This window comes from Corvus kubaryi, unplaced genomic scaffold (genome assembly GCF_017639235.1).
Source record: "Corvus kubaryi isolate FWS band 111438036 unplaced genomic scaffold, C.kubaryi_AGA036_p1.0 68, whole genome shotgun sequence".
NCBI lineage: Eukaryota > Metazoa > Chordata > Aves > Passeriformes > Corvidae > Corvus > Corvus kubaryi.
In genome coordinates this window covers 17,836,084-17,862,797 of record NW_024582056.1, presented here as the reverse complement: position 1 = coordinate 17,862,797, position 26,714 = coordinate 17,836,084, and the positions used below count along the sequence as shown (strand labels likewise).

The following is a 26,714-nucleotide window of genomic DNA, read 5'->3' as shown; positions in this document are numbered from 1 at the left end:
GGGGGGGGGGGAGGGGCGGGGCCCCCCGCGCCCGCCGGAAGTGACGGACGGGCCGGCGGGGCGGGGTGGGGTGGGCGGCGCGTGGGGGATGCGCGAGCGGCGGCGGCGGATGCCGAGCGGGGCTGCGGCGGGGGGCGGGGGCGGCCGCCGCCATCACCATCGGCACTGTCAGCATGCTGAGCCGCAGCTCCTTCACCAGCCTGGTGGTGGGCGTGTTCGCCGTGTACGTGGCGCACACCTGCTGGGTCATGTACGGCATCGTCTACACGCGGCCCTGCCCGGCGGCGGCGGACGGCGCGGCCGGCGCGGCCGGGGGATGCGTTTGGCCCTACTTGGCGCGGAGGCCCAAGCTGCAGGTGAGCGGGGCGGGGACGGCCCTCGGCCCCCCGGCGCACCGCCCAAGTCTCGGGCTCCTCGGCAGCACCCCTGTCCCTGCCCCCTGCACTCCGTCCCTGTGCGTGCCCTCTGCCCCCGCTTCTGCCCGCTGTCCCTGCTCCCCCCCGGGCCAGCCGCTCCCACGCCCTCTCGCAGTGCTGGGCCTTGTGGAGAGCGCCCTTGGCTGGTGCACGGGTAGGACTTGGCTTCGGGTGTTTTTATTGATTTCGTATATCTGCTGTCATACACATCCTGGTTAGAGCAGCCTTGCGGAAGTAATGCTGGGCCTGTTTAGTCTAAAGAAGACTGAGAAGGAATCTTATTAATTTATGTGAATACCTCGAAGGACGGGAGCCAAGGGGATGGTGCCAGGCTCTTAAGTGGTGCCAGACTTTTTTAAGTGGCGACAGAATGAGGAGTCATGGCCATAAACTAAAACAGAAGAAGTTCCACTTCAATGTGAGGAAGAACTTCCTTATGTTGAGGGTGGCAGAGCACCTGGAACAGGCTGCCCAGGGAGATAGTGGAGTCTCCCTCTCTGGAGACATTCTGAGCACACCTAAATGTGTTCTGTGTTACCTGCTCTAAGTGAACCTGCCTTGGCAGGGGAGTTGGACAAGACGATCTCCTGAGATCCTTTCCAGCCCTGACAATTCTCTGATTCTGTGAAATGGCTTCACTTTCTTCAACTTCCAGAACAGGTCATCTCATTAAAATTTATTTAGGGGCTGTGTTTCTGCCCCTAAAAGGAGCTGAAAGACTTTTTTGAGTACACTACTTTCTTTTGCTGCATATACAGCCTTCCTGCACCTGGGGGAATTAGTGAAGATGTAAGACAGACCTGTACTCTAAACGTAGTGATGCATGAATTTATTTCCAAACTCTGATTTCTCTGTGCTGTGTTTTGGTTTCAGTTAAGCGTGTATACTACCACACGGTCAAGCATTGGTGCTGAGAGTAATATAGATCTCGTTTTGAATGTGGAGGATTTTGATATTGAGTCCAAATTTGAAAGGTAAGGATCTGAACCAGTAGTATCCAAGGTATCAGAGTTCTTTGTTTAATTCTGAAGTGTGCATCCTAGCTAGGAGTTACATGGACAGAAGTATGCATGAAGCAAGGTGGATTTCCCTGTTGGTTAGCTTGGGTCAGCGTGCTGTTTTCAGCCATATAGGCAAACATTTTGCAGAAGTGTGCCTTGCTTATAATAGTAAAAATTTCCTTCCATTGAGAAAATCTAAAGACAAATGTGCCTGGGAATGCTTAAGACTTGACTCTAATCACATAGGTAGGACGCTGGCTACACATGTTATGTTTTGTTCTTAACTGCTGTGGCTTCAGACTTGGAACAGGACTTGGATGTCAGACCATGTTCTCCTTTCCTGTGTTTCAGCAACATGCTGTTCCATAACTGTTTCTCTGCTAATAGTCACACAAGAAAACCTTTCTTTCTGATAATTTAGGGTTTGGGCATCTTCTGAACAGATAGAGGTGCCAAGATTGTGCCCTTAGAGAAATTTTTTAGTGTAACAGTGCCGTCTACATAGGCGCTTTGTACAATTAAGTTGACTGGAACTACTTGTTTTGTTCACTTGTTTTGTTGTTTGCCTCACTTTTTGTTTGTTTGTTTTTCTGTAATAATTGCCTCACTCTCTCACTCTCTTACTGCAGTCTCCCAGGTTCTTTCACTTTCTGTGTTTTCTATGATTAAAGAACTTGTTGGTTGCAGTTTAGGTCATATTAAACTTCATCTCTGGCAGACCTTATAAGAATTGTTTTAATGACAGGGTCTGCTAAGCCGTGGAAAGTATTCAGAGCAGAATAAGCTGAGCAAGACTACAGGAATAGAGGAGGCATTATGCAAGGGTGCAAGTAGGATGATTTCTTGGCTAGTACAAGGAGAGTGACTTCATGGTTTGGGGCTCCAGTTTAGAGTTCTGTGCTTGATGTGCCATAGCTGAGAAGATATTTTATTAATGCAAAGTGCATGGCAAAACTTTGTGATTTTCTTTTTAAACTTTGTATCATGTATGTGGTCTGTGATACATATTTAGCACATGGGAGGCTGTTTTTTACAAGTGCTGTCATATTTTGGCCCTGTGACCTATCAGTAAAGAAAAGCAACAAAAGATGATGCAGTCTTGTGTTATCTAGGGCAGTAAATTATGAAGTGGACAAAGATTAAACTATCTTAAGATGATAGTAAAACTTTGGAAATGCAAATAAAAATACAAATGAGACAATATTGTGATAGGTACTGGAGTATAAAAAATGACCCTATCCAGCCATGGAACATGTCAGCCAGAAGTAATTGTTGTGTTCCAGGCAACCCAAATGTTTAGTAATAGCTAAATATTTCAGCATGTGCTATGTCATCTCATAATGTATTTATTTTGTATTTTAGGACAGTGAATGTCTCTGTACCAAAGAAAACCCGAAATAATGGCACATTATATGCATTTGTATTTCTTCATCATGCTGGTATTTTGCCATGGCATGATGGTAAGCAGGTGCATATAGTAAGCCCTCTAACCACATACATGGTCCCCAAACCAGAAGAGATTAATTTGCTCACTGGTGAATCAGCCACACAGGTAGGTGTGTGTTCCATCTATAGAATAACATCTGCAAAATAAGTAATTTCTTTTATAGACACTTCTAGTGTTAATAATTGCTGTGCTTGCATCTTTAAACTAATGATGATACAATGGGAAAAAAAAAATCCTCTTCTTGATCATCATGCTACTAGCAGACTATTCAGCAGAGCAGAGGCAGAGCACTTTAAAACACTGACTAGTTATTAAAGTACTTCCCTAGTTAACAATAATTGCTTCAAGGATTCATTGCTTTTTGTAGAAATACTGTATTGCTCTGTAACAGCATGGTGCCCCTTTCTATAGTGAATTGAATTAATGTGAAATAATACGCTTTGCTGTTGTAAAATAGCAGAATAAGATATGAAGACAAACAGGTAATGTTTGGAGGATCATTCACATCCTTTGGACTGTTTTGGAGTTACATCTGATTACTGTACAGTCCTGTTTTCAAAGTGATTTTTTCTTATTAGTATCCACATTCCTAAGGTATGAAGATTAATTAGGTGAATATTCCTTCTTGATGAACAAGGCTGTGAATGGACACTGAAGTTTTTCAGTGTCAGATTGTGGTGGGCCTTTATAATCCATTATTTTGTATTTGAGCAAAATACTTGATCTGGTCAAAATTACGGTAAAGTGTTTCTTAGTGGGCTTCTGATTTTTATTATAGTTAATGACTCCCTGGATTCTGTGACTTAGATTATTACCCTGTTCAAAATTTTGTGTTGGTTAGCAGTATGTATTTTTATTCTTTTTTTAAAGCAAATTGAAGCAGAAGAACAGACCAATGCCCTGGATGAACCTGTCTCTCACTGGAGGTCAAGACTAACCTTAAATGTCATGGTGGAAGATTTTGTGTTTGATGGCTCATCCCTCCCTGCTGACGTTCACCGTTACATGAAAATGTAAGTCAATGACTTAATTTTGTCAGATATGTTATTATAAACTTATGGCACATTTCTTCTAAAGTCCTCCCTGACCTTCTTTCGTATTTTACGTTTAAGTGGGCACCTAGAGACAAAAATGCTTGCATTTTCGTAGTGACAAATTGCTGCTAAAGTATTATGTACTAGAAAACCTTACTGGGGACACCTGGTTCCTGGGCAGCTCAGAGTTTAGAATACTTTCTGTGTGTGGAGTTATCATAGTAAGGCAAAGCAGCGCTACGAAGATACAGGTAAAATGCTACAGCAGGCTTGAAACCCATTTGTTCTCCAGTTGTCCTTCTGGCCTTCAGAGCAATTGCCATCCCTTGACCCTTTCCAATTATCCTTCATCTACGAGTTACCTGTACAAACTGGAAGTGCTGAAGAAGCATGGCTGATCTCCTGTGATAACTTTTTTCTCCCTTTATGATTGGCTTTATTTTACTTTGACACTGTGTGTTCCTACATTATGTCATTTTCCTCAAGAAAATACTAACAAGCAGGGATGGGTTTTTAGGCCACTAGGTGCAGGCAGTAGCTTCTACTCACAGCTACTTCAATCGCTTCCAGTATCAAGCATATAAGTAGTGCCGTATAGGCTTGTGCAGCTGTATGTTAATGCCTTTCTCTACTTAAATCCAGAAGTAGTTGGTTTACCAGCAGACCCTGGGGTTCTGGGATAGCTTCCCAGGAGAAGAGATAAACTTAGTAACTCATAAAATAGACCCGAGACAGCAAGAAGGGGTTGTTGGAGTGGGGTTGATAAACGAGGACATGTTTTCTGGTTGATTTGCATTGGTGCTGTTTTGTTATTGCATTATACAGGAAAATAGTTTGGATATGGAACAACCTGCTGCAGTATCACTAACAATAGCTTTAATCATAGTGATTACATAGAAATCACTTCAGTTAAATAACCAAGCACTATTTCTGAACCTCAATTTAGTACTTTTCTGTGTTACTCTTGCACATTATGTGTTTATTATGCAGTCTTTCTTAGCATGCATAGAGACTTCCTTCTTTTGTTGACAGCTAAAATTCAACTTTCAGCCTTTAAAAGTCTCCATTATGCTACTTAGATTTCTACCAAGAACATCACAGTGTAGATGACTGCCTTTTTAGTGAAGACATTAAGAATTTGTGTCTGTTAGGGCATTGGGCTAAATACTTCTCTAAGATACTGACAAAGCAATTGCATGTAGATCATAATTTGCTAATAACTTTACAATAATCAATTTGATAGAGGGCTTGAAGGCTAGGAAGTTTTAACTGGATTCGTGCAGGTTGGTGAGGTGGTAGAGCAATCCAAATGAGAGCTTGTGTAGATGGCAGAGAAGATTTCTGCTCCTTGTATGCTCCCTGCAGTAGTATCTGGCCTTCCCATTTGTGCATCAGCCATCACATTCATGGTCCCATGTGGGCTAGAGCATGTGACTGATGTCCTGCTGGGCACAGAGGAGTGGGGGAGATGGTGGAGAGGTGTCATGGTCACAGTAGGAGGGGGATATTTGTGATGAAGGATACAAATATGTGGCAGTAAACTTTGGCATGTTTCTCTTCCACAGACTTCTAAATTTCCCTTGGTCGTGCAAAAGCTTCAGCATCATCACAACCAATCTCATTTGTATTTTTATTTGCTTATTCTGTCCTTCTACAGAAGAGTAAAAACAAACAAAATATTTCAGTACAGATATCTTTCAATGAAAGATTGATTCTAGGCTAGTGGCTAGTTTCTTGCTGTGTGTTAAAAGAAAATGTGCCTGACAAGATGGTGGGAAATTACATGGGTAGATCTGAAAGTGATGAATGAGTGCTAATTTGAATAAAAGTAGTTTTCTTTTTAGATCACTACAGTCATAAAATCCATGTTTAAACATCCTAGGGTTCAGTTGGGGAAGACAGTGCATTACCTTCCAATATTATTTATTGATCAGCTAAGCAACAGAGTGAAAGATTTGATGGTGAGTAATAGAATACCTTTAATTACATTTAAAAGTTTTAACAGTTATCTTCAATGTTGTTTTAATTAAGATTTTCTCATAGGTTGCTTGCTGTAATGAAAAAGTAGAAACGCACAAAAGGACTCAATGACCATTTAACTTAATGTGATTACTGTGGTAACTGCAGAAGCTGGATATGTGTTTTGAGACTTCTGTCTGGCAGAAGTATCTGTCAAGTGTTGTCTTCTATTCCACCAAAGATGTTTGGATTCCGTGGCTTCTGCCTTTTGGGTGGATATGGAGGACGTCATGGTAGCACCAGCAGCAGCAGGAGCCGTCTCCTCAGAAGTTTGACTCCCTAAGATGAAGAAGCTCTGTTAGCACCCCAGAGTAGCTTCTCATACCTTCAAGGGAAATAAGCATATTGACATATCCACAGCTGATAGTGGAGCTACACTTGAGAGAAGTCAGTAGCTATTCTCTTACCTCTTCAAAATTCACTTGTGGTTAAATTTCTTGGTGCTGCTCTCTGTCATGTTAGAGTAACTTGAGCACCTGAAAGCTTGGAGTTAACAGTATGTCCAATGATTTTGTGCTCTCAAATAAATCTGGACTTTGAAACTTCAGTAATGGAACTACAGAAGGGTGAAGTTGGATGAGATTTTTGGAGATTGCTAGTCCAATGCCCCTTCTCAGAGTAGGATCACATAGAGTGAGTTGCTCACGACCTTTTCCAGTTGAGTTTTGGTTATATCTAAGGATGGAGAGGCCACAGCCTATATGGGCAACTTGCTTTAATGTTTAGTCACTCCAGCAGTTAAAAAAAAAAAAATTATAAATTTAAGTAGAATTTCTGTATTCAGTTTTTGCCCAACTCTTCTCTTGTAGGAAATCGTGCAGTTCCTTTGCTATAGGTTACACATGGCAGTCACCTATATCTAAATCATGTTGATCTTAGCAGCTCTTAGTTAAGCTTTGCAGTTCTTTTCAGTTGCACTGACCTGGAGTTTGTTTATTGGAGTTACTGAGAACAGCAGTCTTGGGGAATGTCACAAAACTGTTAAATGAGCACGTCTGGATTCTCCATCTTCTAGATGGAAGCCTTGGTAGATGTCAACTTCCCATAAACTTTCTAAATTGTCTATCCAATTCATTACTTTCGCTCAGACCAAGAATTTTGTTACTTGGTGTTCAGGAGAATCTTTACAAACTTGCATCCCTTCCACCCCAAATTTGTACAACAAAATAAACTCGTGAACATTTGTTACAAGTCTTGATAGCAGATAGTTTTGTCCAGTATTTCTTTAGATACACGTTTGTAATATCTCTATTAGTGGTCGTAGTCCTTTGTTTTAAGTTTTATCACAGCTCATCCAGTCCAGTTCAGTACATTCATGTGAACTAATAACTGGTCAAGTCATGTACCCTGTTCACAAATAAATTCAGCATTCTCATGTTACTAATGACATTCCTGCAGTTGTCATGCATGTCACAGTTAATGCTGTTGTAACTCACTGCCTCAGAAAGTCATTAAAGATCCTGGGAAGTGCTGCAAAGGCTATTCCACTAAGAGCAGCCAACTTTCCCTTCAGCAGTGGTTTATGTGATATCTCAGTAGTGGCTGGTCTAAAGGCTCTTAAGCCCTGCAGCAAGAGTGGTCCTGTAGTAAACATTCTGTGAGAGAATGAGGGGTAAGTGAAGAGCAGGGAAGAGTAAGGAAAGAAGGTGGTGCAGCTTTGGTGGAGCCAGGTTAACATTTGCTGTAAGTAGGGGCACAGACAGTGTCTGTTTTCTATGCCTGACCTAAAATCATGGAGCTAAAGATGCATTTTTCCTGCTTGTGCTGGGCTGTATAGATTGTCAACTGACTCTGATTTTGATCAAGATGTAGGCCTTCTGTGGTAAGTACTGCAGTGTAGAGATTATGTTCCTCATGTTCTTAAATGTGCTTGCCAATGCTGGGGTTTTGGGGATTGCACGGAATTTAATAAAGAGATCATTTTAAAATTCATACCACTGAACTTATTTGCAGTGTTTGCACACTGTTTTGTAGTATTGATTAAGTAGAGTGCTAGAAGTAATGTGTGATGCTCTGATGCCATACTGCAAGAGTAGGTTGTATTGCAGGGATTCGGTCATTCCTTGCTTTCAAAGGCTTAGCAACCGTCACACATCGAGGTTGTGAGGCACCACTTGTGGGCTTTTAGCTGAATGTTGAGAAAGAATTCATTCTTCTAATCTTATCTTTATTTTAGAATTTCCATCTCTGTCTTCTATTGCAATCCAATTTTCTCTCTATGCTACCCCTAATTCCACCCTAGTAGTTCTTTGTCTGTGGAGAGTGCACTTGCCACGTGCTGCTTACCCAAGCAGTTGCAAAATTTCTGTTGCTTGTTCATCCTCCACAGGTAAAATTTATTTTCCCTTTCTCCCATATATGTTGATGCTGTCTTTGATAGACTGAGAAATTGAAATGAGACGAATTACAGGGATCCTTTGAAAAGGAGAAGCAGTCTGGAAGATGTTTATATAGTTTTTGGTAAACAGTTGTAGAATCTTCCCAGCGTTCTCTACAGTTGGCTCTAACCACACTTGTTTTTCTGTTCTGTTCAGTCCAGAGATCCCTGGCACTGTTCTAGTTTCTCAAGTTTTTCTATCTGCTGTATTCATAAAACTTTCTCAGCTTCCCTTCCTCACCCTCATTTGCCTGCATGTTCTGCCACTGTCTGAAAAGCTTAAAGAGTCTTGGGAGGGTGGTGAGATTGAGATTTGTTTGTACTTACTGGAGGAAAGAACGAATGGGAGAACAAACGTAGCCCTCAGTTCACATCTGACTGATAGGTGGGGAGCCTAAAACTATATTCTGTGTCACAAGAATCAGAAGAAGTCCATTCACCTCAGTTAGGTGTCAGCTAACTAATTACTGTAGAAAGAGATGCAGTGTAGAGTAGCAGGTCTGAGATGGGAATTATGATTGGGAGTAATTAGGAGCCTGGAGCAGTAGGTCTTGAATTCTTGCAAAGTGTCTGCTCATCTGTAGTCCTGAGCTATCCTTGGAAATGTAAAACATACTGCCTGAACTTGTACTGAGGTAGCTGCTGAGTATTCTATCATCTGAGAGGACAAGGGGTTTTTTCTTTTTTTTTTTTTTTAAACCTGTTTGAGAGGTGGATATGGACAACTGTCATGCAGAAGGAGCTGAGGCAATTTAAGACTTCTTTTTTCCAGCTTAAGTAACGCATAGATGATAGAGTAGGATTAGCTGAAATTTATTCTTTGGGGGGCAGGAAGAAAGTTTTTGTGATACCCCAGATCCCGAAGTTATCTTACTTAGCTTTAGCTGTGGTGTTTTCACTAGTCTGAGCTAGTGGCATCATCTTGCTTCCCTATCCTTTCAATTTCTCTCAAAATCAGCCTCAATGTAGTAAACTTCTGACTGTGGCTTTTGGGCTACAATTTATTTGTTGGCTGAGTTTTGGGGTTTTTTTTTATAATATTCTAGTTGAGGTGATCACAGTGTGTACATTCAGAGAAGAGCTGTCAAAAGAATTATCTTAAGCACATTTTCCCCACTTTATGCTGCCATCTCCGAGGCATTTATATACAAGAACAGTGAGGTTGCTATAGGAACTTGAACAGAACAAGCTGCTAATTTAAACATTTCTTGGAAAAAACACAAAGACTTCAAGCATGGTATAGAAGTCTAAGATCTTATTCCCTTTAAAAAACAATCTGAGTTCTTAAAATTGTGTGATTAAACTATAGTGTGATACAATCACTTTATTTAATAAAAAATGAATGGAAGTAATTCTTGCCATTTTTCTGCTATTAAAATGAAACTATGTCTTTTTGAAATGCAGGTTATAAATCGTTCAACAACAGAGCTACCTCTTACAGTGTCATATGACAAAATATCTCTTGGAAAACTCCGATTTTGGATCCACATGCAGGATGCTGTGTACTCCCTCCAGCAATTTGGTACGCTTACCTTTAATGACTTCAAGCCAAGAAACCACAACCTAACCCCTCAGTTTGTTTCTTTTATATACATAGATGACACTTCTTTTTCTGGATAGCTGGTGAAGAGGTTTAATGCTACAAATCTTGTGTTGTTTCACCTTAAGTTAAAGATAAAAATACATGTTGACATGTGGTAGGGAACAAGAATACAGAGGTAAATTAATCATTTTTAAAATGAATTTTATTTGAATAGTACTCTGTAACAGCATAAGAGGACATAATCAAGAAGAGCATTTTCATCATGGGTTTCCCCTATTGATCCATGGAACAGAAAAGTTGGATCAGTGGTACATAGGCTTTGATACAAGGTTTATATACAGCTGCTCACTGTAGCCATATATCTGCGGTGAAATACAGGCAGGCCATCCTAAGTAAAATCCAACTGCTTCTCCTTAGCTCAGGCTAATGTATATTGAAGCTACAAGTATGTCTGCTAAACATAATGGTCTTGAAATAATCAAGTAATTGCTTGCTCAGAGTTTGTGTAGGGCCTTTGTCCACCATCACTTGTCCATAATTTTTTTGTAAGCATCCTCAGAATTGAAATTTTCATGTTCCATGCCTCAGTTGTCTTGTGAAAGGCACAGATAGCAAGACCTCTCATCCCAGGACTATCTCCTCTGCCTGGAAAAAAAGCCTGTCTAAGATGCTGCTTGTTCCCCATAAGTGTATAGGTAGTGAAACATAAGGTTTGAAAATTTCCTGTTGGAATAATTTCTGGAGCAGTCACCTTAGATGAGTAGCAAAATTCCAAAATCACTTGAAAATGGCCACGTTCTTGCTGTGATGGCAAAGTAAGCTGGTGCTGAACTCAAGCACCATTGCCATAAACACAGCATTGTGTATTTTCTGAGAACTGTGGACTTCAATCATAATATTGCATCTGTGACCATATTTCTCACTGACTTTTGTTGTGCTTTACAGTGTAGTCCTTTTTTTCATTTTTCAACTTTTGATGTGGAGCTCACTCTTCTTATCTATCAAACTAAAGTTCAGAGGTCAATTTGAAAAACTTTTTTTTTTACTTCTCACTCAGGCCAAAATGATTTCCTGTGTCTTGCCATTTGTCTGTCAGGTGTTCAGCTTAGGTTGTAATTACTCAACATGTTAAAGGCACGTTACAAACCACATTGTAATTATATAAGTTAAAGGCTTGTAACTGATGGGTTTTGTTTATGGCAAGCCATATATCTTGCCAAAATACAGATAGATTAGGATTTTACCAGTAAAGCTTCCATCATGTTTTGGATTTATGATTCCTTAAAAAAACTTGTGCAGGTGACGTAAGATTCCTTTCATATTGGACTTGAGCATAACAGCAATGAACTGTCTGGTACTTCTTGCACAGTGACTTGTTCTTTTTCATAGGGTTTTCAGAAAAGGATGCAGATGAAGTAAAAGGAATTTTTGTTGATACTAACTTGTACTTTCTGGCTTTGACATTCTTCGTAGCAGCATTCCATGTAAGTGGTTTTAGGTTTTAGGAAGTACATAATATGAAAAAAAAAAGGAGGGGGGTGTGTCTGGCTTTCAGCTGTTTTATTTATTAAGAGTTATTCTTGAAAATAGCAATTTCACTAGAGCAATGGAGCCATTTTCTGGTACAAGTCAACTATATTTCCAATACAGAATTAATATGAAAAATTTAAATAAGGCAGAAATTTGAGATAATTATATAGAAACTAACAGTTTTGACTGAAATATGAAACATTACCTTCATTATCACTTTTTTACATTGTAGTTGAACCAAAGTCCCTAGAATTAATATGCCTGTCAACATTGGTTTAAATTTTGTTGACTTCTCACAAGGTTTACCACTGCAGTGGCATAGCTGGAACACCTGTACTAGGGTCTGAGTCTCTTACTTCTAATCCCTGCAGAAATTTAGATCGGCTGAAATAAATTCCTTTCAAAAATGTTACTGTAAAGTGTGGAGCACTCATGGTTTGTTGTTGTTGTTGTTTGTCTCTTTCTTAGCATTGGCTTAAATCGGAATCTTGATTTTAGACACTGAACATTTTTGTAATCTGCAATTACACTCAACATAATTCCCATACTCTGGGAAAGATAAGAACTTGCCTGGAATGTTATGTGTCTTTATATTTACATTACATACAGTTAATTTGATTGGAAAGCCTTAGACTTCTATGACATATTAATTTAATTTTTCCACTCTGTTTATCAGGTTGCAAAGTATCTGTAGACTGGGACAAGCTTTTCTGATACGTTTTTCTTTTGTGATCATTTTCTCAAATAATTTTAAAAAAACCTCAACAACCCCTTCCCATAAACAAACAAACAAATTCCACAAAAACAACTGAAAACTTTCTCATTAAAATCCATGGACGCAAGAATTTTTGGAATCTGTGTTCGAATTTTTTTAAGACACTGCATGCTTAAAGGAAATACTGAAAAATATGCAAAATGAAAATACTGAAGAAAATAAGAAAGCTTCCTACAAATAAATTGAATTCTAAAAGGTCCTGGAAGTACAGATTGACAGAGGAAACCTGGCTTGCTATATTGTATGATTTTTTTTTTTAAAGCTTTGGTATTATCCAAACCTAAATTGACTATCAGTCCAATGCAGAGCATTTTCAGTCTAATTTAGTATGCCTTTCTGTGGTCCCTCAAGGAGGTGTGTGGTTCCTCTGGGTCCTCGTTCTTCACCCTCTGTGATGAGTTACCCTGTACTGAGTCCCTGACTTTCTTTACAGGATGGTGATTTGTACAGCATTGCAATGGTAGCAGTATTTGAAACTCATCCTGTCATTTTGTACTGCTTTTAGAGGATGGGCTTATGAAACAGCTTTTCTTTTTAGCTTTTATTTGTGGATCTTAATTTTCTTTTCTGTAGCTTCTAAAATGGGGGTTTTTAATGCCATGTTGAATGCATTGTTAACATTTTCAGTCTCTAACTAGTGCATGTTTCAAGCAAATGAGTATGTTTCTTCCTATTTGCAGCTTCTCTTTGATTTCCTTGCATTTAAAAATGACATCAGTTTTTGGAAGAAAAAGAGGAGCATGATTGGGATGTCAACAAAAGCAGGTATGGACTAGAATGCAAAGTGTTGTCTATACGCTGTCTATTTTAGGATGTGTGTTTTCAGTCTTGCTCTAAGTTGACACTTTGTAGGTTCACAGAGATAGCAAAATGAGATGGTTTTTAAGAGATGGCTAGCAGTCTGCACAGTTAGATGGTTCTAACTTTGTTAGTTCTGTGCTCAGGTATCTCTTGAGCACTTGTTTCACTTCTGAGGTTTGACTGTCTTGGAATTGGGAATTAATATTGAGTCAGTTACCACGTTTTCCTTACTGAAGGAACAGAGAAGTACTTTGACAAAAGAATGAAGACCAGAAGTTGTTCTGTGGGTGGAGAGAATGTGCTTTCATGGATAATGCTGTTCTACGAGTCCCTTGTGTTCCTTCTAGATAACTACAGGTTCCAAAATACTTGTGGGTGGAAAGTGCTGTAGTGTAATCTCTTGCTTGATTTGGGCTCTGATGTAAACAGGAGCAATAGAGGCTCCTGGGGTGGGGGAGGGGGAGAGCATGGGAGGGTTGATTTGATTTGATTTGTTTATCAGAAAGATGAGAGAAACCTAGTGATCTGGCATCCTGCCAAGCCTTCCTAGACACAGATGGAGGTTTTTCCAATAGATTTTTTCCAATTTTGATTATAAAGCAAAATTATAAACCTGGAGTCACTTGACCTCTGAGACTATCCCTAATTCTGTCATATTGACAGATGGATTAAAACATGTAAGGACTATCTGTACGAGGGGGAAAAAAAAATTTATGATGATCAACATGTTTTTCTCATGTAGAAAATGCATGTATCATTTTTATGAGAGTGCATTTGTTTTTCTAAAGCAGTTGTACTGCTGTTGGCATGTGTATGCCAGAAAGTTCATAATAATTCAAAACGGTCCATGGAGTTTCAGAAATAAGAGTCAATTGCCAGTTTCAAAACTCAGTAAAGTCAAATTGAAAAGACTTAACATTTATAAACAATAAATGAGTTTCAAAGAGTGACATTATATTGTCTCACAGCCTTTCGGCTTCCTAGTGACACGAATCATGTCCATGTAGTTCCTAATAGTTCTGAGACATTGCTGAATAGCTGAAGTACAGAAGCGTTCATTAAATGTTCCAATTTTCTTTCAGCTCCTGTGATAAAGATTACATAAAATGTTTTTGTTCCCTATTTGTCTGGAGACCACTGGCTGTTTCTAGGACCACTAGATATATCAAGAAGTATATCAGAATATGTATATCAAAAGTATATCAGAATAACTTATGCTTAAACTGTGTAAGACAGAATTACACTAAATAGGTCATCAGTCTTCTGTCATCTCAGCTGTTCATTTAAATATTAATAAGCCTTCCATTTTCATTTTTCCTGTCTAGTGCTTTGGCGGTGCTTTAGTACTGTGGTAATATTTCTTTTCCTTTTGGATGAACAAACAAGTTTATTGGTACTGATCCCCGCAGGTGTTGGTGCAGTGATTGAGGTGAGTTCTTAAAGCTGTAGCACCAGATACCAGTATTTGCAGCAACATCCATAGTTTACAGTAAAAAAAGAATGCTAAACTTGTTCCTGGAAAATTTTGCTGTAGCTTGCATGTCCTTGGCTATCAGTGGCAGAGGAGATTATGTCCCTTGATCAAATAACTAAACTGGAAGTACCAGTTTTTCTGGGATGGTCCAGCGGATACTGTAGAAACCAAACACAGAGTGATGCTGAGGTTCCACCTATCACATCATCTGGTAGGCCTCACTCCTGGCCAAGCAAGTACAACCATGTCAAGAAGCCTGCATGGAAGCATTGTGGAAGAGCAGGCTGTGTGCCCACAGACAGTGTCAGGACTGAGGTGATTGGGGAAGGAGGAAAAGGAGGAGGCTGCTGCCTGTGTGCATGATTCCGCAAGTCCTCGTCTAGTCAGTGGGTTGCAGGTAGCACAGTTGTCTCAAAGTGACAGTAATCATATGGACAGTACATCTCAGAGGAATTTGCTAGGAAGAACTTCTTCACAGCTTGTTCTTAACTCCTGTTTCTCGTGCAGTACTAATAGTGACATTGATGCTGTAAGAATTTTCTTACTTGCATCAGAGATAACAGTAAAGGATCGTCTTTACCCTATTCCCCTTTTTTTTTTTTGTTTGGAATATATGGTGAGTAAGAGAATATTGGTTTATCTAAAGTTAAACAAATAAACCTTGTCCACAAAAAACTTCATGGGCTGTAGCTCTCCTGGGGTGCTGCATTGCCTAAGTTGTCGAATCTGTATAGCAATGTGGGTACGTGAGTAAATTTTCAGGTGAACTGAAACTTTTGGTTTACATTAGGGTCAGGCTGTTACAGCTGTACAGTAATTAACCAAATAATTCAGTGGATTCACTGATTTTTGCTTGTAGTCCACTACTGAAAGGTAATGGCCATGTAAGCACCAACCTAATCAGGAGTTCTGAGGCACCTTCATCGAGGGCATGTAAAAACTTGCTTGGCAGGTGACTACTGGGGAATTTTCTAAATGCCTGACCTGGGGGGCATGTTGGTGCTAACCTCACCTAGGCACTGCAGTCCAGATATCGTGGAAGGACTAAATTACTTCACTTAAAGTACATCATCTGATAAAGAGACTTAATAGTACAGGCTCACAACGTTGTACTTGTTTGATGACACAGCATTTGGTTTGTGTAGACACAGGCAGTGTGTGCTGCAATCAGGCTGCTACTGATTTATGCAATGGGTGCTTAAAATAGGTGTTCTGGGATCTTGATTCTAATTATCTGAATCCTGATGTTCCTTTGTATAATCTTTTATGTGCACATTTTGTTTTTGCTAATCACAGCTCTGGAAAGTGAAGAAAGCCTTGAAAATGACAATCAGATGGCAAGGTTTGAGACCCAAATTTCAGGTATAGTAGACATTGCCCTGTTAACGATTACACTCTTGAATCATCCATCTGTTTCCAGGTCACTGTGTAACTTGACTTTTAGTGAAGTCAAGACTTCTTAAAAATTACAGAAGTTTCCTGTGTACATCTCTTTATGAATGGCTTAATCCAATAGCAGGATGAGCATTTTCAAACCTGTTACTTTCTTTGAGTTCTTTAGAAAAAGCAGCTATTTGTGTATATTTATGGTGCAAGAAACTTCAGAACTTCTCTGTCAGTCCTGTTAAATCTTAATAGGTGGGACTGTGCTGCTGCCACTGTGTTGGAAAGGCAACTCTTAAGTGACATCATGTTTTGAAATAAGAAACTGGCTTTTTCATGAACCTAATGATTCTTCTAGATAAAAATGAAGTGCTGAGACTGCAGAACATGCAGTGGCAAAGTTCAGTCTACATTGAAAGTTTATGTTGTTGGTAGGAGAAACAGTTGTCTATCTTCAGTGTTCTCTTCACAAGAAGTGCTGGGGTTTTGTGCTGCTTGAAATCTAGGTGTCTGGAGCGACTGATGGCTCTGCTTGTTCCTATGTCAGTAATCAAGGAACTGTGTTTAAGCAGGCAGAATTTCTGGACATGTGGAGTTAATCCATAACCGACCTCTCCATGATTATAGTTTGTAATAAATGCTTCCTTTATCTGACATTTTTAGCTACTTGGCTTTGCTTTTGCTTTGTGAATTTTGCTGTCTCAACAGCATTTTTCTAAGCAAAGAAGCCTGGAAATTTTGTGTAAAATATGAGGTGAAAGGTTAATCTTTTTGCCTGTATTTAGAAGGCTGCACAGGACAATGTATGACTCTCCTACATAGAAGCTTACAAAAGCTTTGTTACCTGCTTAATGCAGGGGGTTGGACAGCAAATGCTTTCCCTCTGTGTTCTGACTTCATTATGGTTTTTGTATATATTGCAGTTTGGTGCATACAATGACTCTGAAAAGAAAACAGAGGAATATGATGCGCAGGTAAGAGGGAATTCTATGTCTTTGGATCTACAAAGTCTGTACATGTGACCTGTTGATTGACTTGTTTGCTCTTTTTTTCTACAAATGTATTTTCCATGTTCTCACAGTTGTCAAGTTGATCATCATTGTGTAGATGATCAGGTAGTGAAGATTCATTCTGATAATTTACAAAAGGAAACCGCAAAATAATCCTTTCGGTTGTTGAATCTGGTTGGAGCCTTGCTCTGAGAAGCAGAATTGCAAGTGACTTCGATGAAGAGAGGTCACTCACAAATTTGAAAGCTGATATTTGTACTTGTTATTTGTACTTCTTACTTTTACTGAAGGAAAGTTCATGTGGTTCCTGATTTGTGAAAGGAGTTAGGCATAGGTGACAACATTGGTGTTAAGTAGGGAGTTACTTTTAGACATGATCTTTGTGCTGTCCCTTAGTGCCTATGCTCTAAGGTGATTGCTTGTCTGAACTGGGCTTTGGAATTTTCACCACCACCACTAGAACTGGAAGCATAGTGGAAATGATAGCAGACAATTGGGAATAGACGAAGATTCTCAGGGAAAAATTATGTCGCTGTCTTCTATTTAATGCCAAGAAAAATCTGCTGTATATAAAATGTGAACTAACAAACTTATTTTCCTTGTCTGTTAGGCTATGAAATACTTGTCATATTTGCTCTATCCACTGTGTATTGGAGGTGCAGGTTACTCCTTGCTGAATGTCAAATACAAAAGGTACTGTAACTCTATAAATTATATGGAATTGAAACATTCCCCATTTTTTCTACATGGTTATGGAAATTGGTTGTTTTAGTTTGATTCATAAGTCAGGAACTGGAAACTTCCTTGTTCTGTCTATCTAAAGCTGAAGAGTCTAGATGGTTTTTTAACATCCTGTAAGCAACAGGCTGTTGTATTTTACAAGTAACCTGATATTACTTTAGTATAGAACTCAGTAGCTTGCATACATGAGCAAGCTGTCAATCAGAAGAAGAGGAAGAAAGCTGCCATTGATGCTCAGAGAACCAGTTGGTGATAGGAGAGATGAAAGAAATTCAGTGGTTGAACCTGTCCAATAGTGGAGAGAAGCAAAAACTTTGACAAAATTATTTTCTTTGAACAAGAGGCTCCTCTGCTCCTAAACACGATAGCTAGGATGGCAAGCAAGCAAAAGCATTTTTGAGAAAGGGCTCTTTATTCCTTTAGAGCCATGGACTTCCTGCACCATAGTAGTACTTCAGCAAGAGCTGGACACACAGTGCTTGATGAACAAGTGAGACCCTTGTCCCCTTGCACTCAAAACAGCTAGTTCATTTTGTGTTGGAGAGATGCAAGCAAGTGTGCAGCCATGAGACTTTGTTGTAGGAAAAGTCTGTAAACATAAGCATGGTGATGGCCATGTAGGCATTTTTTTTATAGTTCTTAGGCCCAGATGGGATGGGAGAAAACAAGCAGTAGTAGTTCTTTGTAATGTTATTTTAAGCTGTTGCTGCACACATGAGCCATAACACTCATACTAGAAACTGGGGCAATTTCTGGGCTATTTGAAAAGCAGGTTTTTTTCAAAAGGTTTTTGCCTTAGTAAGCAGCTAACAAATATGCAGCATTTTAAAATTCTTCTTTTCTGACAAAATTCTTGAATTTTTTTAGTGTTCAAAAATACTATATTCCAGGTGTTTTATGAGCTGCAGCTTAAGGAAGTGAAAACAATTCATATAATAGAATACAGAAGTCTTGCCGTTGTTAAATCAGGAAGGAAATGTGACAACAAGTAATCTAGGCAGTAGATTATCCTTTAATCTTGGAGATATTTTCTGATTAATTCTTTAAATGCTTGTGGATTACGGAAATACTACTACAACGGTAATGTTGCTATTAATGTGTTAGTAACACAACAGTGCAAGTTTAATTTTAAATGATGTAACCAGAGCATGACAGTTATTAGCTGTTCTCAAGATTGGAAGCAGAAGTATGGAATTCAATCACTGTCTGTAGTACTGCCATTGTTTTGTTAAGACTATGCTCCATTGAACATCTGGGAGGGTTATTAGATGTAAGGAGGGAAAAACGTAGATTCCTTGTATTTACCTTTTTTTTTAAGTACCTACTGTCATGGTTTGCACTGAATGGTATTTGTTGTTTGAAATCTGACAAGTCCTTACTGTGCCATGTTGAGTGGCACAATATATTTATATACTGTGTGTGTCTCTAATATTTAGAATACAGTGTTACCTTTGCAGGCTTTAATACAGTCAGGGTTCAGTGCACAGTATTATCTCATATTAGTTATCTGATTATTGACACAGAAGTCTTAGAATAGTCTGTAAAAGTATAAAAACAGGTGATAAACCTCTCGAAACTTCTTGTATGGACTGATAAATACCCTTTGCTTAAAGTACCTTCTATGGAGCCCCTCCTAATCCAAGGAAGATGTGAGGTATTTAGTTCTTGCATGAAGTAATTTGTAACATAGCCATTTCTTGGAGTAGTCAGCATACAGTCGTGTATAGGATGTGTTATAATTTTGGCTGAAGAGAAATATAACTCTACTCTCTTCTTTATTTGCAGCTGGTACTCCTGGTTGATTAACAGTTTTGTCAATGGTGAGTCCCTTCTGTTCTTTTTTCTATTCATATTTCTTCAAATGAAGGCCAGACTCAAAAGCAGAATATTAACTGCTGTCATTTGGATCCATGTAATACAGAGCAATAACTTATTATTAAACTATCACAGTGATTGAAAAAGGGAGAAGAATCAATTCAAAGTGAACAAAAGAATTAGATGCATCTTCTCTCTTCAGGAAAAAATAAGTGCAAATCATTAATTATGTGTGATGTACATCTGTGCATTTGGTTTTTTTTCCATACTTTCTCTTCAGGAGTGTATGCTTTTGGATTCCTGTTTATGCTGCCCCAACTATTTGTAAACTACAAGGTAAGATTGAAATGTGATAAAAGTCTACTTTCCTAGTCTCTTCTTGCAGACTTTATTACAATTTGATATTTTTTATTTCTAGATGAAATCTGTTGCACACTTACCATGGAAGGCTTTCACATACAAAGTAAGTAAAGCTCTAATTTAAAGTTGGGTGCAGTCCTTTTGAAAATTATTTTCTGTAAAAAGCAGCCTAATAAGAAGTAGCTGAAGGATGGTGTACGTTTTTTTTAAGAACTAAACTTGTTTGCAGCCGTCCTTAAAAAAAACCAAAAAAAACCACTGACTTTCATTTTTCATAATGACTTTCATATAATGAGAATACTTGCATCCTAGTTTTTATGATAATACTGCTTTTTGTACTGTCAGCTGTCTTGCATGAGTGCAGATGTTGGTCCTGCAGATAAATTTGTCAGTCTCAGTTAAATGCATTATTTTAAGAAGATGTCAATGCATCACTGACAAGGGATAGTTCTCAAGAAACAGTTAGGGATGGTTGAAGACCTTATTTTGGCAAGTTCCAGGAGCTACCAGAGACTGAAGTAATGTACACACTGTTCTGTGCTAGGGTGGTAATTGTGAGCTTCTGGGCAAACCCAGTATGAGGGGAGTTGTTCCATGGGGAAAGAGGGACTGCACTGTGGTGTCCCCACTGCCTAGATTGCCCTGGTAGGAAATAATGCAGTGCTGCAGTCAAGCTCAGTAGCAGACCTTGGAGGGGAAGGTGAGTTTATTTAAAAACAAAATCAGCTCACTAACGCTTTGATGGGTGTGTATCCACAAGCACCCACTTGTGTGTCCAAGTGGTTTGTGTAGTATTCAAACACCAAGATGATAGACCCCAGTGTCCCAGTCAGGATTCCTTGTGCTGATATGGATAACAAGGGACACCCACTGTTAAGTCCCCATGTCTCCTATGTTCTGCCTCAATGGCAACTATACGTTAGTTTTGTTCTTGTACCCGTAAAGAGCTGGTAGTGTTTTTACTCTATCATTTCCCACCAATCTCAGTCATTAGGATTTTTGTACTGTACTTTGTTTTCCTGATCATCGTGTCCTGAGAAACCCTGGCTGGGTGTGCTGGGATCATCAAGACCCTGATGCCATCAACATGTACCCTTTTTACTTGTGCTTCTACTCATAAATGCTTTTATTTTTCCTTTGTGCTGCTATATTACAATTCTCCAGAACAGTTAAAAGGAGCAGTTTAAAAACTGCTCAAGAAATGGTATCCAGTTCTGAATATAAGATTTGGGACAAAAAACCTAAAATGTATACATCTAAAGAGACTTTAAAGGCTTTTCCATCTCTATGAGCCTATAGCAACAGTCTAACTTTCTGCTGCCTTAATGTTTTAAGGAAACAGGGTGCATCTAGGAAAACAGATTGAAATGTAGCTGGTAGTAGAATAGCAAATAAACAGTGTTTGATGTGGAAATAGAGACAAAAATAACAATAAACACAGTATTTCGGGCATACACTAGGCAAATCAGCATGTTTCTTAAGAGGAGGGAGCAGAAGGTGTATTAGTGAAATAATTTCTCAATTCTACTTCACCAGAGATAATAACTGAGCCGAGACATCAGCAGTTAAATAAACAGCAAAGGGAGGTTATTCAACCAAGTAACCTTTTAAGCAGTACAACCTTGCTGAACAGCTTTTTCTACAGAGCATTTATGGTTAGCATTTATGGTAGCATTTAGGCTACCCACAACAAAAGCTTGTGTACATGGAGAAAGAAGTCTATTTTGTTTTCAATTATGTTTAACTTTGTGAGCTTTGGAGGGAGTAATTGACTTTTTTTAATGGATATTTAAAGTTGCTTGCTCTCTTTTGCACTTCAAGTGAAAGGAAGAGTCTGAGGGCTCATCTGTGATCATTTTTCCTTAATTTGACCTCTGACTATTCAGTTTCTGTGGGTTTAACGTTTATGCCCTTCATACATTTATGAGGAGTACCTTCAAGTGAGATAATCTCAAAAAAAATTACCCAGTCTAAACACTATTGGATGGGTTGCCTTGGTGCACTCACTTGCAGTGGCTTATGAAGACTGCCTGTGTGCCTGAAGGATGGAGCATTTAGCTTTTTCTTCCCTTCGTCATTGTAGGATCACTCATTTGAGTATTGACTTGGAAAGGCTGTCTTTTCCAGCTTGCCAAAGTTTTTATTTTTGCTCCATGACAAACCTTTTCATAGGGTTGAAAAGTGCCATCTGTATTCCTCAGTCACTTCAGATCGATGGGTTTGCTTTGACCTGACAGAAAGAGCTCTTCTGTTGTAACTAATCAGAACTCTCTCTTGTCCAACACCCTCATTTTCTGCTGGTGTTTTGTTCCATCATATAAACGTTGGTTCATTTTGTAGAGTAAATCCTGTGCTTATATCACTTGCCCCCCTTCTTATAGTATGGATTAATGTACAGCTTGCTAAAACTGCAGGGAGCCACATTACTGACTCAGTTTGTTAACCCAACTGTGCATATTCTTTGCTGAATTTGTTTCCTGATGTTTTTAGTGATTTGGAACATTTTATTGCAACATATGAGCACTAGAGCTGGTGCACTGTAGTTGATGCATGCAGCCTCCCTCTAGGTGAGAGCCAGATCCAGAGGAGTTGCATTTCTGTTAATTTACCTTTCATTATTGCTGCAGAAATAGAGCCTGTAGTATGTCTAATTGATTGGAAGTGATACAGAAAATTATTCAAGATATGGTTACTTCCAGAAAAGCACTGAAAACATTTTGAAGTCTTTCCAAGGCTATCAAGTTAATCTTCTAAAGAGCAATAAATGAACAAATTTTACACAAATTTCTGCAGAAAACGAAAGTGAAGTGACATTTTGTAAGTCTTGTCATTTGAGTAATGAATGAACAAAAGTGTGGGGGTTTTTCCAGTTTCTTTTGAAGATTTCTCTGAAATTGAGTCTGTGTTTTTCCCCTCCCATAAAAATACTCTAACTTACCTGAAACAGTCCTACTTCCTTTTTACTTGTAACTTGTGGTCTGTAGTAGACAGCATGGTCTTCATTAAAAGAATGCATTTTAAAGTTTGCATTAATTAGTTTTGCAGCATAACCTTTAAGTGTTGTTATAAATATGGAAGAAGTCTGTGTTCCTGCAGAAAAACATAGGAAGCTTGTAACTTTGTATGACTGATAACTTCCTTTCTTAACAGCCAACTGAAGCATACTTTTCTTTAATTTGTAGGCATTCAACACCTTTATTGATGATATATTTGCTTTTATCATCACTATGCCAACATCTCATAGGCTGGCGTGCTTTAGAGATGATGTTGTGTTCCTGGTCTATCTCTACCAAAGATGGTATGACTTCCTTTAATGTTCATTACAGTTTTTACAATGCTATTAGATGGTTCTGTCTTGTTGTTGTAAAGAACTATAGATTGGGATAGACTTGAAGTTTTATACTGTAATAATGTATAGTATAGTATGGTCTGGATAATGATAGCTATGTATATGCCTAGTGAAAGGAATGGTGAGCAGGGCACCCTGCAAAGGAGATCTCAATACAAGTAAGAGGGACAGAAACATTTTCCCATAACTGACAGTAATCCTGGACATGATACTGAGTAGTCAAAAATTTCCTCTTCTCACAGTACTCAGAATTTTTGTCAGTAACCCCTTTTCCCTCCCCAAAACAGCCTTCTTTTCACCAGATTTGAAAGTTACAAAAAAAAAGAAAAAAACAACAAAACCAACAAAAAAACCCAACCAACCAAAAAACAAACAAACAAAAACCAAACAAGCAAAAACAAAACCAAAAAAACAATCAACCAAAAAAAAACCCCACAAACCAAAAACCAACCACAAATCAAACCTGAGACATAAATACCTGAGGTAAGGGGAAGGAGAGAAAATCCTAAGCTTTTGTTCACAAAACCACTTAAGAGTTCTGGGCTTCTAACCCTTGCTGAGGGCCACATCTCCATGTGCTCAGTGTCCTAGGCATGCTCTCCAAGTTGCTCTGCTGGGCAGTAGTAAAGGCTGTTACCTGATTGGGGACTGCCCTGCTCTGCTTTTCTGTTTATCTAGTTTGCAAACACAGTTTACCAGGTTCTCTTGTAAGTTAAGTGTCTGTCTAGTTTCAGATTCTTCAAGTAACTAAAATCAGATGGGGAAGAAAGTTATATGCAGTACTTATGAAATACTGTTCATAGTGAAGCTACAGAAAGTGTATTCTTATTGCCAAGAAGAAACATTTTTATGTGGAGCAAACAAGAATTCTAAGCCAAGTTCACATTCTACCAGAACACAGATATGTACATCTAACTAATCATTAATACTAACTGCAGACTTCATTTTGGGATTTATATAATTGCACCAAAATGTAGTGAAATAGGTCCCCTTCTGAGCTATTTTTGTAGAAGTTAAGAGGTCAGCAGCTTCTGATAGGGGCTGGGCACTGGTTTCAAGTTTGAGAGGTATCCTGGATTGCTTGAGAAAAGACTCCAGCTAAGCTTTAGGGGAGCTAATACATCTCTTAAGAGGTCCTGTTATGAGACAACTGGTTAAGTCATATTGTGAAGAAGCTGATATGTCTGTACAAATCTTTAAAAATGTTGGGGTTTGCCACAAATGGGAATAGAGAATATGATGACAAAGAAATTAACTTTTAAAATTAAGCATGACAGAACTACTTAATTCCTTCAGATAGGAGACTGTAATGTAACTAATGATTTGGGTTTTTTCTGCCAGGCTTTATCCTGTGGATAAGAGCAGAGTAAATGAGTATGGAGAATCTTACGAAGAAAAGTCAAAAAAAAAAAGCTCATAGAGAATAACTAAGAACTGAAGAAGATTCTGACCCTTGGACTCTTACTCGCTTTGTGTATTACCTGGTCTTAAGGAAGGAAAAACTTATTTAATAAGAGTATTTTTAAAGCTTATGACAGAACTACATGGACAATACATCTTCTATATTGCCAAAATCTAGTTTTGATACCCGCCTCTTTCAAGACCCTCTTCTGTCCTCACAAGGTCTACTGTCTGCCAGATGACATTATATAAACTTCCTTCACTTCAGCTTCTCTTCAGTGAAAACCTAAGCATCCTGACCATTGTAATTAAGATCCAAATCTGTGTTTTTAAGACACTCACGAACTGAAACTGTGGTGCCTGTGCCACTAGGCTATGAAAACTGAAAAAACAAGACACTGTGTTAACAGCAGAATCAAGAATTATTGCCAAACTGGAGGCTGTTAAAAATAAAAGGTATAATATTGGATTATATGCTAATTACCAGTCATTCTCATTTGATAATGTGATAATGGAGTTAGAAATTGTAGAAATTGTGAATTCAGAGCTAAAAAAATATATTGTTGGAAATATAGGATAAAGCAAATGGTGTTGTTAAACTTCAAATTCCGCCATGTTCTTGGCCCGCAATATGGCAGAGGGTTTCGGTTTCCTTAAATTGAATGAAGGTGTGAAAAAACTGTAACATGATTTCTTTCAATATGTATGCAAGTTTATAGAAATCCTTCTGCATTGTTGACAGACCTGATTTCTTGGCATACCAGGTGTTCATGTAATGCAAATCATTGTTATGTGCTGGGAAAGTCTCTTTAACGCTTCTTAAATTCTTCATCATTTGGTACTGCAGTGACCTACTAGGCCAATTCTGTCATGTTTCAAAGGGAATAATTCCTCAGTCTTTTCACCTCTCCCTCCTTGCCCCATCCTGTTTTTTAGATGAAACACACATCATTCAAATGGAATTGTTGTGCTCAAGTAGAGGTTCAACAAACTACACAGATACAGAGAAAAAAAAATAGCCTGGTAAAGAATAATTCGTACCTCTCATATAATCGAAAATTCCATGGGAATGGAATCATTGAGGGAAGTATTTTGATCTGTTTCTTTCAAATTTGTAAAAATAATCAGGTTGAATTATTATACCAAAATCCAAACTCCACAGCTATATCTAGAAGCGACTTTTAAAAATGGTTAGAAAAAATTTAAATTTAAAATCTTTGTAAAGATTTCTAAAAGCAAGTTTCTTAGTAAGGGAAATATGGAGTGCATTCCTTTCAGCAGCAAATAAAATACAATTATAAAAATCCAAAAGGCAGAATTGTAGTTTCCAATTCTAGTTTTGCTTTGGTCAGTAAGTTTACAAATAATGATACTTAAGTTTATTAAATTGCATGCTCTTTGTGCAAGGCTGTTTAACCTCAATTTGTCATGAATTGAAAATATTCACTGAATAACTTTGAAAAACACAGGTCAGTTCCTGTGGTCTGCAACTACTTTGTGAACTGGATTTTATCCAGTTCTGTACTGCAAAAGTCTGAACATATAAATATTTGGGTCCCAAAAAGATAAGGAAATATGCCTGCCTATTGTATTTTGCCACAGACTAGTTTTTCCTATACTGAAGTCCTCCTTACACACTGCTGGCAATGGAAAGGAGTCTTGAAGTGAATATTTATCTCCTGTTCATGTTAAAGTCTCTTTATGCTGTTAATTGTAACTACAGATTATTGATTTTAGCATTAAACACACCCAAGTAAGTCTATGCAAAACTGGGGTTGCATTTGCTGTATCTTGTACCTGTTTTGAATTTGTTTGGAATGAGCTCTTTGCTGTTAAGCAAACTAGTATTTCACATTAAGTTAAATGTATGTGAAAAGTTTTCCTGATATAAAGAATGCATATAGCACGTTCCCTTTTTGTGCCATTTCAAAACAATGAAGTCATTGGTTCGTCTAGAGTAGCTTCTCAAAGTCCAGAATATCATATTTGGGTATTTTTGTTGTTTCATTGCCCATTTTTGTGCACAGCTGTTGAAAAATTGCTCTTGCACCTTTACATACTGTGAGTGTACTGGTCTTCTGTCTTGCATTTCTTGACACTGACCTCATGATATCCTATACAATAGTCATAAAGCATATAAAATTAGAACATTTTAAGTCTTTAAAATGAGCAGGACTTTCCTGTTCAAGTCATGGTTTTATGCATTCCGTTTCCAAATAAAAGACTTGGCGTATGGGA

The 26,714-nt window shown here is 38.5% G+C and overlaps 1 protein-coding gene across 1 annotated transcript; it reads left to right on the top strand.

Moving 5' to 3' along the window:
• Nucleotides 1-73: 73 nt before the first annotated feature.
• On the top strand, nt 74-26,714 carry CLPTM1L (CLPTM1 like). The gene is made up of 17 exons (XM_042048761.1): nt 74-356; nt 1,290-1,390; nt 2,780-2,969; nt 3,735-3,877; nt 5,781-5,859; nt 9,699-9,816; nt 11,227-11,321; nt 12,823-12,907; nt 14,269-14,372; nt 15,714-15,779; nt 16,724-16,774; nt 17,421-17,503; nt 19,337-19,371; nt 19,647-19,702; nt 19,785-19,829; nt 22,909-23,024; nt 24,417-26,714. Exons 1-17 carry the CDS (start codon nt 174-176, stop codon nt 24,493-24,495), a joined length of 1,629 nt encoding a protein of 542 aa, XP_041904695.1. The 5' UTR covers nt 74-173; the 3' UTR covers nt 24,496-26,714.